Source organism: Cajanus cajan, chromosome 5 (assembly GCF_000230855.2).
Source record: "Cajanus cajan strain Asha chromosome 5, NIPB_CcT2T_4, whole genome shotgun sequence".
Taxonomy (NCBI): Eukaryota; Viridiplantae; Streptophyta; class Magnoliopsida; order Fabales; family Fabaceae; genus Cajanus; species Cajanus cajan.
In genome coordinates, this window is record NC_138521.1 from 53,161,134 (window position 1) to 53,173,437 (window position 12,304).

The 12,304-nt window shown below is 35.3% G+C and overlaps 1 protein-coding gene across 3 annotated transcripts in view; it reads left to right on the forward strand.

Annotated features, from left to right (window-relative positions):
- The window catches only part of LOC109811829 (tRNA/rRNA methyltransferase (SpoU) family protein), a 38,025-nt gene that overhangs the window by 17,063 nt on the left and 8,658 nt on the right, over window positions 1-12,304 (forward strand). The window contains exons 24-34 of one of the 3 annotated variants that reach the window (XR_014434100.1): window positions 1,367-1,474; window positions 1,853-1,927; window positions 3,134-3,184; window positions 5,258-5,401; window positions 5,534-5,664; window positions 6,040-6,127; window positions 8,859-8,918; window positions 9,003-9,243; window positions 9,419-9,570; window positions 9,649-9,719; window positions 10,090-10,714. Coding sequence is in view for 1 of the 3 variants with exons in the window: in XM_020375667.3 (XP_020231256.2) it covers window positions 1,367-1,474; window positions 1,853-1,927; window positions 3,134-3,184; window positions 5,258-5,401; window positions 5,534-5,664; window positions 6,040-6,127; window positions 8,859-8,918; window positions 9,003-9,243; window positions 9,419-9,570; window positions 9,649-9,719 (1,121 nt within the window). In the remaining 2 variants the exon portion in view is untranslated. Of the gene's footprint in view, window positions 1-1,366; window positions 1,475-1,852; window positions 1,928-3,133; window positions 3,185-5,257; window positions 5,402-5,533; window positions 5,665-6,039; window positions 6,144-8,858; window positions 8,919-9,002; window positions 9,244-9,418; window positions 9,571-9,648; window positions 9,720-10,089; window positions 10,715-12,304 lie in introns of those variants that run through there. The other 2 variants (XM_020375667.3, XR_002240877.3) reach the window with 2 other exon arrangements.

Below are 12,304 nucleotides of genomic sequence, written 5' to 3' on the forward strand. Positions count from 1 at the left end.
TTTTTGAATGATCAAGGATAGGTGGAACTTCGGTTTTTCCAATACACCCTTCTTCACACTCAATACTATTGACCTTGGTGCATGTATAAATGGTGGGTAGGTAACCCTTTTAGCAGATTGATAATAGCTTCGATACTATCTTAGAAAAGTGAGTTGTGGACTTGACTCAACCTTTCAAACTCTTTGTTAGCCTTATTTCTAGTTGATGTAAAATTTGGATTTTTCTAATAATAACATCCTTGCACACGAAATCTTATTTTCATCTCCAACACTTATAGTGTGTTTGGGAAAGCTGTGAAAATTATATTATTTTAATAATCAATTATGTGAATAATCGATTATTGTTGTAATTGATTATAATCAAAATGAAATTTTGTTTGGGTAAATTTGCTAATAAGTGATTTTAAGATGTTTAATTTCCTTTGAATACAACAAAATAATCAGTTTTTTTGTAGTAAATCAACTTAAAAGGAGAAAAAGCTGTTGAGAAATAATCATAAGCATCAAATTCAGTTTCATAAAAATAGCATATTTTCTTTATAAAAAAGTTGTTAGTAAATTTAAGTTGTTCCAAACATACAACTTATTTTACAAACAGTTTTTTTCTCAAAAAATAATTGAAATTTGGGATTATAATATTTCCCAAACATGGTCTTAATGTTTTCAGAAGGTGAATAATATAAATATTAGTTTTTAATGATACATGCATCTGTGATGTCTTGGTGTCCTGTCCAGCAGTTGGTGCTTCCTAGATTATTGTTATCTTCTTAACAAGTAACCATGTTCAAACAATTACACGTGCCTTAGATTCTATTCCATATCAAATTGTGGATGTCTATTTACTAATAAAAATCCAGCATCATCACACCCCGGAAAACTAAATATTTGGAGACACAAACTGCTTCTTAATTTTGGTGCACTAAATCCATAAGTCCCCTCCATCCATCTAGCATGTTTATTGAGCTAAAAAAATAACTCTGATTCATTATAAATTATAACCTAAAAATGAAATGTCTAACAATGGGTGATGAGTAATAGTACCTGGCACCAGTGTAGTATTATAACTAGCATATTTTCTCCAAATTTGCTCATTGCCTTTTGAAATATTTTCATCTCATTTGTTAACTTGGACTTCAAACCCTTATTGCCACAAAAACATCTCAGTGACAGCTACCATGCCAGCAACCGTGGCTTTGTTTCTGTGCAACTAGGATTATACTGATCAGCTTTATAACCCTGAGAATTTCTCTAAAGATTTTCTGCTTTCAATGGTTTGGATGTGGCATGATGCTGGAAATTTCTTATTGCCAGTGCAATTGTTGCTCTTATCAATCATTGCTATAACTCATTTTTTACATTGTTCCAGATTCATAGACGCAAAATACGTGCCTGGCAAATAATATGTGTATTGTCACCATTTGTTGAGGAAGATATAGTTGGGAAAGTTGTAGAATACTTGTACATATCACTTAATGTAAGTAGATTTTGCATGTTGTCATTGTTTAATGTTCATTTTCCCACTGAAATTTTTAATATGCTGTGTATTTAATTGTATTGGAAGCATATGGATGTTCTTTTTTATTTAAGTTGCATTGAATTTAAAGATAATTACCATGTTTTGCTTCCCTTCGCTTTCTCTGTGTCTGTGATGCATACTTACCTTCTGTATCCGTGTGTTTAATTATATTTACGTTGCATTTTATTTAAATAGAAATCACCTCTTACAAATAAAAGGAAAATTGCTTCAGATATACCAATTTCTATATATCTACTTATCAATTTCAAATTTAATATTGCACAACTGTTTGTTTTTTACTACTATTATCTAACTACATTTTCTGTTCTCTTGCAGAGAAATAACTTACCTGCTGTTCGTCAATACTTAGAGACATTTGCAATCAACATTTACTTGAAGTTTCCATCTCTTGTAAGAATTTCTTCTTCTCCTTATCCTGTCATTCCCATGGTTATTTGCAACTAGATTTATTATTATTTTTGATTGGGGAATAGAAATAAGAGTGCATATCCAGGAGAGGTTAGGCATCATAGAGGAGCTTAAGACAGTGATAAATTTTCCTCTTAAGCCCTAGATAAGTAGAAAATATAAAAAATGAAACATATTATGCTTTTGCTTTATAGGAGAAGCCCCAGTTTCTTGCTTCTTTTTAACAGCAGATTTTCAGCTTCTGTTCATGCATAAAAGCACTTTGTAGTAGGATTGGGAAAACAGGTCCAACTTGATGGGACGACCTGCATAACCCTCCTATTTTGGTGTGTCGGGTTGGGTTTTGTAATCGGCTAACCTGCGTAACTTGCCTTGCTCAACTGCTCAATCCACCATCAAAAATATGTTGGGATGGTTGGGGCATGTTGAAACTGTCATTTTTTTTTTCCAACTTCTATAACCAAAAATTATTACTTTGATTACTATTTTATAATTTTGATTTAACTATTTCCAGTTAAGTTTGTCACAGTTTGGTGTAAAAATTTTATTATTTCTCTTATATTTAATTTTCCCTTTATAAAATGTGTTTTGCCCCCTTATAATTAATGTTTATTTTAATTGTTAGGTGGGTCAAGTGGTTAACCCACCTTAAAATTGATTGGGTTGACTTGACCCATTTTCTGCCAGGATAATGTCAAGATGGGCCAATTGCTTTTGTCAATCCTACCATTTAGTTTATACTTTTGGCCAAAACTTAAAAAAACAAGGGACCCTCCTATGATTGATGATCATAAAAATGAACAAAAAAATTTTAATCCTTAAAGTTCTTGGCAAAAATAAAATAAAAAAAGACTTTTTCTTTCACAGCATGGCCAAGAAAGCTACATGCTTGATGTTGTTTACTTGGGATTTGGTTTTCTGGGAAATTATTTAAATGAAGTCAGTTTTAGTGTTTAATTTTTGTACGTTTTATTTGGGAATGAGAACAAGTGGCTACTTTTTGACTTTTCTTCTGTATTCAGATTAATTTCACATTATGTTACAAGAGAATTGTTGGCATTTTGTTTCTTGTAATACATGCACTGATGCACCTTTCAGAGTCCACCTTACCATGTAAAGTTTGTAATCCGTTACCTGTCTCTGTTGAAATAATCTTTTATTTCATTTTTCATAATGTCTAATTCACAGGTTAAAGAACAATTGGTCCCCATATTGCGGGATTATAATATGAGGCAGCAGGTAAATTTTATTTTCTGACATGATGAGACCTCTAGTTTACCATGTTTTATTTTGTTGTTTATTGCTACTTACTGGACAACGTAAACTTAGCTTCTAAAAACAAGCTGTAATGTCTCAATCGATGTATAAGCTTCACTAATGTCTGAATTGATGCATAGGCTCCATTAATGTCTCAATTAATGCATGAACTCTATAACCTCATTTACATGTGTTCTATTAAATTTCTTAGTGGCATAATTGTAATCATGTTGAGGGTGAGCGTTAGAGCAACAGTAAGGTTACAAAAGAACTGTAAAATCAACAGACCACTTTAAATTTTTTCCCTGCTTGTCCCTTCCTAACTGTCTAAATTTATTAATAAAAACTGGTTTGAACTTGTAGGGATCTAGGGTACACTGAAAACTTACCAAATCCCCTGACAAATTAATCCAAACCAAAATGGCTGTAAATGATGTAGAAATGAGTGGGTGGCTGTTTCTGAACTAGGCAGCTGTTCGGTGATAATCCTTTTGTATGCCATCTGTCTCATGACTTGAAATTGCTATACAGCATCTATATTGCTAAATGTTTAGTTTCAAAGTAGCTGAACATATTCTCTCAGTTCTTCAATATATGTTATGCTTTTTACTCTGTGGACCTGTCCCCTTTGCCAAAAGATTGCCACTAAATGGAATTACAAGAATTATTGACTATAATGATGATATCAATTAGTACTTGAAATCTTGAATGAACAAATTAAATGTTAGTTGCTGCCACTTGAGAAACTTTGAAAATAGGAAAATGAGAGACATGAAAGAATTTATGAGGAGTTATGTTATATAGTTATACACCGAATAACAATAATACAAACTTTATCATTAACCTGATTACTTTAAATACATGATACTGTACAGTTATGACTTATGATTGACTGTACTTTTTCTGTCTAACAATTTCTATCACGTTGGAGCAAATAGATCCATATGTGCCAATCTCGTTACATATGTGGCTTATACAAGGATCCATATGAAGAACTTGTTTGCAGCTTATTGCGCCTAATCTTACTTCTTACCAAATGTAGATATAGGGGTTTAGCTTCTACTACAGCTGGAATTATCTGGGTTCAGTCCCTTCTTACTGAACTTCGCATCATATTTCCTACTCCTGTTGTCTGTTGTGGTAGTCAAATAGCAGTTTCTTTGTGTCACAACTCACCACCCAATGTTGCATGTCAGCATTGAGGACATGGAGTTAGACACCTGTTTTGTTTATGAGAAGGGTTTGAATGAGTCATTCATTAGTACACATGTTCCAACTTCTGATTTGATATCTGATCTCACATGGAGTTAGACACCTTTTTTGTTTATGAGAAGGGTCTGAAGAGGTCATTCATCAGTACACATGTTCCAACTTCTGATTCGATACTTGATCTTGCTAAATCACTGTCAAAGCTGCAGTTTCATCATTTGTTAGACAAACTTGGTGCTTTCTTCTCAATCACCCTGGGTTTTTGGTGTGTGTGTGTGTGGGGGGGGGGGGGGGGGGTTGGGATGATAGATGTATAGCATCCCAGTTTTGTAGTTGTAGATAATTTAATCATCTGTCAACATTCTGTTACATTACAATTACTGATAACTGTAACAGAATGGTTAATTTACAAGCTTGTACTCTCCATTAATAGAAATGAAACTTGATATTTGATAATGAACAATCATTTGAGTCATTTCAGAAAACTATTTTCTATGACAAAAATCTTTGCAATGATTCATTAACTCTCACAATTTCCAATTACTTATTAATCACTATTACCATTTCTAACTCTATAAGCTCTTATAAGAGTTGAATTGATCAGATTATATATTACCATCCACTGGTAGTTGCACATTCTTTATTAGTTTGACACAAACTCCTATTGTTTATCATCTTCTCTGTTAGTGTTAGTTTAATATGCTTGATGACTTGGCACTTTTTCTACTACTGCATTTTTTTACGCTAAAAAGGATAAAAGAAAAATTATAGATGTATATCATAAGCTGTTAGAACATTCTGCTTTATGCTTATGGAAGTCTTCTAATTGTTAGACTTAAAATGCAGGCACTCTCTTCATATGTATTCATAGCAGCTAATGTCATTCTCAATTCATCTAAAGATGTTCAATCTAGTCATTTGGATGAATTATTTCCTCCTCTGGTTCCATTATTAACATCACATCATCACAGCTTACGTGGTTTTACCCAGGTTATCATTTATGGTGTTATCTCTCTCTCTCTCTCTCTCTTTCTCTCTCTCTCTTTCTCTCTCTCCATACATACACACACATACATATTTCAAACTGAAATAAATGAGTCATATGTGTGATTGTTGTTTCAGTTACTTGCATTTCAAATTCTACATAAACTGTTTCCTTCGTTGAATTATGGGTCTTCTGAGATGCTACCTTTAGAGAAGAGGTGCTTTGTGGATTTGAAAACATACCTTGCAAGAAACTCTGATTGTGCGCGGTATTATTCTTATTTTTTGTTTCTCTTATTATATATCTATATTGTAAATCTTTATTTTCTGTAGATTTCCAATATTATGACATCTGTAAAACTGTTAAGTCATTTTTTAGTATGCTCTTCAAGTATATTATGTTTTATCCTTAATTTTCCACTTTGTTAGATCAAGTCAAGTTAAGAATGCAAGTAGGAATGATTATCTCAGTTATTGGGAGTTTTCTAATTTTAATTGTGTTTCCTAATTTTATTGCATGATTGGAGTTGGGTTGTGTTGCAATTTTCATACAAGACCTAACTACTAGTATAAAATAGGTGTAAACTCATTGCTTTGTACTGCTTTCTAATGGACTAAACTCATTAATTTACATTATCTTTCAGCTTACGAACATCAATGGAAGGATATCTTGATGCTTATGACCCAAATAGTTCTGTCACACCGGCTGGAATTTTCATCAATCGAGTTGAGGTGAGGGTTTGTGTTGGTGAGTATAACATGTATTTGGACAATTATACAAATGCTACCCTTATGCGTAGTGCTTGTCTTATGTACTTAGGAAATTGCATTTATATTTACTGCTCTTAAATGTAATTAATTCTGAAATGTATATACATATTGGAAATTCATCAAAGAGTCCTCAACTTGGTATCAGAATGGGCTCGATTTTGCTCTGCCTTTTCTCTATTTCGGTCACTTCTCTGCCACCGTTCACTGCTGTCATCAGATGTTGCCGAAATGAGATCATTGTGGAGGAGGAATGGAAACTGGAGTTGAAACATGATTTACTGAAAAGAATTCTCATTGGTGGGCAGTGTGTCCACTAGGTGTTCACCATAGTTATTGTATAGCACTAGGATAGATGAGTGGAGTGACCATGGTCTGCTATAAAAATTGCATAGTGGCTATCACAGCTGCAATCATGGCCAAAGTGGTGGCTATTTAAGGCATGCCTTCAACATATGTTCTTTTCTCTGTGCTAGAACCATGCATCATCTTAGGATATTCGCATATATGAGCTCTACTGTCCGTGGATTGATAACTATGGTATACAAGAGATGAGATAAATGAGAGACATGGTGAAATCCATGTGTGTGAATTGCATAGCTGTGAACTATTATTTATAATTAATTAATGAAATTAATATCTACAATGATTTATAGTTGTTGGTGTACAGTCTTGTAGACTCGAGTAGGGTCCCTGTTACTATCAGACAACTCTGTACTTACAGTTAGTATTTCACCACTCGTATCTAGCTCTCTATATAAAGGATCCCTATACAATTTACATAGATCTAATAAGTGATAATACAAACTTTCAGTTCTCCATTTTTCTCTGACTATTATGTCTAACATGGGACCAAAGAGCTACTAATTCCTAGAATGGCTACCAATCCGCCACAAACACCTTTTCCAAATTCACGAACATTAGTGAATCTTCCTGTGACTGTGCCAATGAATTTTCTTCCTATGACCTAACTTCTCATTCCTACTCCAATGTCAAGTATCATCTTAACAATCTTATTCTTGTTCCATCTATATCTAAAAATCTTGGTGTCAGTAAATTTTCCAGGGACAATAATGTCTACTTTGGGTCAAATGTTTGAGTCAAGCCCTCTAGATTTGGGAGAAATTACATGGATGGCCCTACTTTTTATTGATCTATTATTGCCTTGTTGGTGCCTTGCAGTAAACTGGTATCACGCGACCAGAGATCGGTTGCAATGTTAACAAAGTCTATTTGTTTATGTGACACCTTTGAACTGTCACTGCAAAGCTGTGAATGTTTTCTATGATATCTCAAAGGAACTTCAGACTTTGTCTCTTAAAAAAGTGGATTAGAGCCTAACTCAACCTTACAAACCTGGTTTGAAGGTGAAGTTGGGGCCTAATTCAACCTTACAAAATCAAGCTCTGATACCATCTTAGAATAATAGGTTATGAGCTTTAATCAACCCTACAAAATTGACTTATAAAGTGAGGATTAAATCTAACAACAACAATCACATTATCAGGTTGTTATTAGACCATTTGCACATGTCCAGTCCTACAAACTATATGTTCGAGATGTCTAATTTTTGGCATAAGAGGGGTGTGTTGGAGATCCCACATCGACTGGAGATAAGACTATTATAATGTATATAAGTGGAGAGCAATTCTTATCTTACAAACTGGTTTTGTAAGGTTGAGTTAGGCTCCAACCCACTTTCTTAAAAGTCTCCTTCAACCCTATCCCATCTGTGCTTGTTGTGATGCAGACTGGGGTATTGGTGTTGATGGCTCAGGCCCACTTCTGGCACCTGTTTGTTTTTTGGCTAAACTTGATATCTTGGTGGTCCAGGAAACAAACTCTAGTAGCAAAATCAAGTGCTGAATCTGAAATTCTTTTGTGTTAGTCCCTTCTAAAAGAATTATAGGTTGAGTGCTCCAGTCCAGCTATCTATTGCGAGTCACAATCCTGTTCTACATTCCAGGACCAAGCACAGGGAGCTGGACAACTTTTTTGTTAGAGATAAAGTTCTGGCTTAGTGCCACAATCACTCAGTGTTCTTCATGTTCCTGCTCAAGATCAGATTGAGATATTCTAACCAAGACTGTCCAAGCTTAGGTTTACTACACTGGAGACAAACTCAGGGTTGTTGCTAGTCACCAACCACCCTGAGCTTTTAGGGGGGAATTATAGAGTTCAGTCTGGTAGTAGACTCTAGTTGGATCCTTGACACTGTCAGACAACTGTATTTGTTCTTGACCTGACAGTTAGTATTTCACTCCCTTGTATCCAGCTATATCTATAGATCAGCCCAGTACAATTTACGTAGATTATAGATCTAATAATACAAACTTCCAGTTCTCTTTTTTTCTCTGACTATCTATTTCTAACAAAAGTTACCTTAATTACATATTGCTATACAAAATATAATTATCCTATTTGCATTGTTTTTAATACTCCTCTTCAAGTTTGAGTATTTAGATCACATGCATCAAGCTTGTTTCATATGTAGCCTGTTCAAGGGCCTCCCATTGGCTCAGAGGAAACATTTGTCAATTACTCATTCAAACTAACAAAGCTGATTGTAATGTCTCTAGATAGAATCTTCCCTCTAATAAAAAATATCTATTTCAGTGTGTATCGTCAATATAAATGAGCTTTTGTTTCTGCTTTTATGATATATTTGTTTATTATCTCTTTTTGGTGTGTGAAGGAGGATGATTTTGAATGTGTTCCAACATCTCTCATGGAGCAAGTTCTCAAATTTTTAAATGTAAGTACTTTGCCATACTTATCTAAAAGAGAAGGGCCATATTTTCTGTTTCATCTTGCAAGTTTTTCCTCCCTGATGTTATAGGATGCTAGAGAAGACCTACGGTGTTCAATGGCAAAGGATGTGGTGACAATTAGGAATGAGACTCTAAATTTCAATGGGGATAAGCATTACAAGGAAAATTTATCAGGTGGCACTGAAGAAACCATGCTTAAAGATATGTCTTCAGATTTCCAGAAAAAGGTTACTTTTACCAAACATGAAAAGGGGGACAATGAAGCAAGTTTCCTTTATGGCAATGATGAAACCTACAAAAAAATGGCAGGTATGCTTGAATTTGTTCAGCAACTAAAAAAGGAATGAAAACTAACTAATGATCTAAAACTGTTTTTATTGTGTCATTATGAACTTGTATTGTGTGTGTTGTCTGTGTTCCACATTTAGTATGTGATTCATGGTTTTGTATCTACCATTATTTAATTTCAATATGATCATGACAGAGATAGAGAGGGATGATCTCCTTTTGGACCAATTATTACAGTCAAGAAGATCATCTCTAGATCAACAAAAAGCAAGTCGACAGAATTTTATCCTTGTTGCATCATTGCTTGACCGCATACCCAATCTTGCTGGTTTGGCTCGTACATGCGAGGTAAGTTACTTATTCTGCTTCATTTTTTGATCTTATCTATTGTTTAACTTTCTTTATTCCTATTGTTGTGTAAAGCAGGTATTTAGAGCATCAGGACTGGCAATTGCTGATACAAAAATCATAAACGACAAACAGTTCCAACTAATCAGGTTTTGATGATAACAAAATAATGTGTTTACTGATATTTCACATGTTTTTTTTTTTAACTACGAAGCAGATATATTGCATAGTGTGTTGAAAATCTCCCTTTTTATTTGTAATTATTAGGGTAATTTTTATTCTCTTTTCTACTTTCCCTATTTCTTTTAATATGTCTAGATTTTCCCTATTTTGTTCTGTAAGTTTATCCTATAAAAGGGAAGTTAGTGCTTGTATTGCAGACACAGAATAATATTCAAATCCTATAGTTTTTCTTTTCTTTTCAACTTGGTATCAGAGTCAGAGATCCCGATCTTGGGGGTTCTGTTTTCATTGTTGCCAGCCACCACTAATGTTGCTGATTAGACCTGCAACACACAGGGAGGAGTGCCTCGCCCATATATTGGTGCATTTCTGACACAAAGCAGACAGCAACTGCTGCATGCACCACATTTGTGACTGACATGTGTAAGCCATCTGTCACCCTCCAAGGGTGCCCACTCACCACTGCCACCACAAATAGGGTCACCAACCTCAACCCCCTCCTCTTTATTCTTTTGGGGCAGTTTCATCTTACATCGTCCTGTTTGGATCTGTTTGAAAGCCCTTTTTCTTTGAATAGAATGCCACTGCTGCATCATTCTTGTAATGGCTGAATAGAAGCGGCCATGATCTCATGATTAGCGTCTCTGAATTGCAACACTGGTCTAGGGTTATGTTCCCCAGGGAAGGGTGACCTTAGTGCCGGAAAAATAGCATGCCAAATGATGGCCACACACATTCCCATGTGCTGGTGCAGTGCGGAAGCTGTTTGGCTAGCAGAGTGGATGTGCGTGAGAGCTTCAATCAAGACAGTCAATGTTGCAGTGTACATTGGTGGACAGGGAGGCTGATAGTGATCTTTGCTGCCAGAGCGGTGGCAGTGGCCAGAAAAGATGTCGGAAAGGGTGTACCGGAGAGGAACAGTCCCCCCAAAAAAATTCACTGGAGACATTTGGTCTACCAGGTATTATGAATCCTTTTTATGTCCCAATTAGGCTCGGATACCATGTTGAAAGAAATGAAAAATAGAGACATAGTAGGCTGAATCTGCGTCTCAGCTACACCACGGAAGTTTCTTAAATAGGAAGAATACATGAGATAGGTATGAATTAGAAATATTATGTTTCCCTTAATTATGAGATATTTTCCTATTCTATGCTATAAATAAAAGGTATCTATTCCTGATTTTCAACAAGAAAAAAAGAAAAGATTATAAGTTTAAAGAGGGAGAGAGAGAAACTTGACCAACTCCTTTGAAGACAACCTTGAACCCATTTGCTAAGGTGATAAAGTGAGGACATTTTAGGTGGGTGAATAGAAGAGAACAAGGTATTATTGCCATAAATATTGTAAGAAGCATCAGAATCTGTTATCTATGGGCCTTGACTCTCCAAGGATATTCTTTCTTAGAAAGCTTATGTTCAGATTTGGGGACATTGTCCGTCTTTTCAGGAAAGCCATATAAGGAATAGCAAGTTCTTGAGTATGACCCATTATCTTATAATTTGAGCATTAATGGCATCCATTTTTACCACCCTGTCCCCGTCTATGAGAGAAAGAATTGAGAGAAGGGATTGAATAGATTGTATTATGATTAGAAAAATTAAGGTAAGATATCTGTTAGATATCACTTGCATATATAGACCTAACAAACCTAACCAACTTGATGAGTTGGCAACATTAACAGAAAACAGAAAATATACAATATCAATACAAGAATAATAAAAGTATTTATTATTCTAGTCTCTTCTCTAATACACCCCCCACAAGCTCAAGGAGGATGAAGCATATCAGATGGATCAGCAACATTGAGCTTGGAACGCAGAAACAGAAAACGCTTGGGAGACAGTGCCTTGGTTAAAAGATCTGCATATTGATGCTGAGCGGGAATGTGTGAGACAACAAGAGCTTTACTGATGACTTTTTCTCGAACAAAGAAGATGTCAAGTTCCATATGCTTAGATCTAGAGTGAAGAACAGGATTGTGAGACAGTACTACTGTGCTTTGATTATCACAGAGCACTATAGGAGTGTTTAGACGAACTTTCAGTTCTTGTAGAAGGGACTGGATCCACAAGACTTCAGTAACGGCTTGAGCTAAAGCACGATATTCGGCCTCAGTACTTGACCTCGCAACAAGCAATTGTTTCTTGGACCACCAAGACACAAGATTAGGACCAAGGTAAATACAGGTTGCCGAGGTAGATCTTCTATCATTGGGATCTGCTACCCAATCAGCATCAGTAAAGGCAGTAAGATTGGAAGAGGAAGATGACCGAGCAGGCGTAAACACTAGACCATGTTTAAGAGTTCCTTTGAGATACCTAAGTATCCTTTTAACCACCTTCCAATGTTCCTCCATTGGAGAGCACATAAACTGACTCACCTTATTGACACTAAAGGCAATTTCAGGTCGGGTAATTATGGCATATTGCAATGCACCAACTACAGACCTATACAAGGTAGGATCATCAAACAAGGTTCCTGTTTTAGCAAGTTGCTGACCCCCAATCATAGGAGTGAGATTCCCTTAGAGTCTTCCATTTTAACCCTG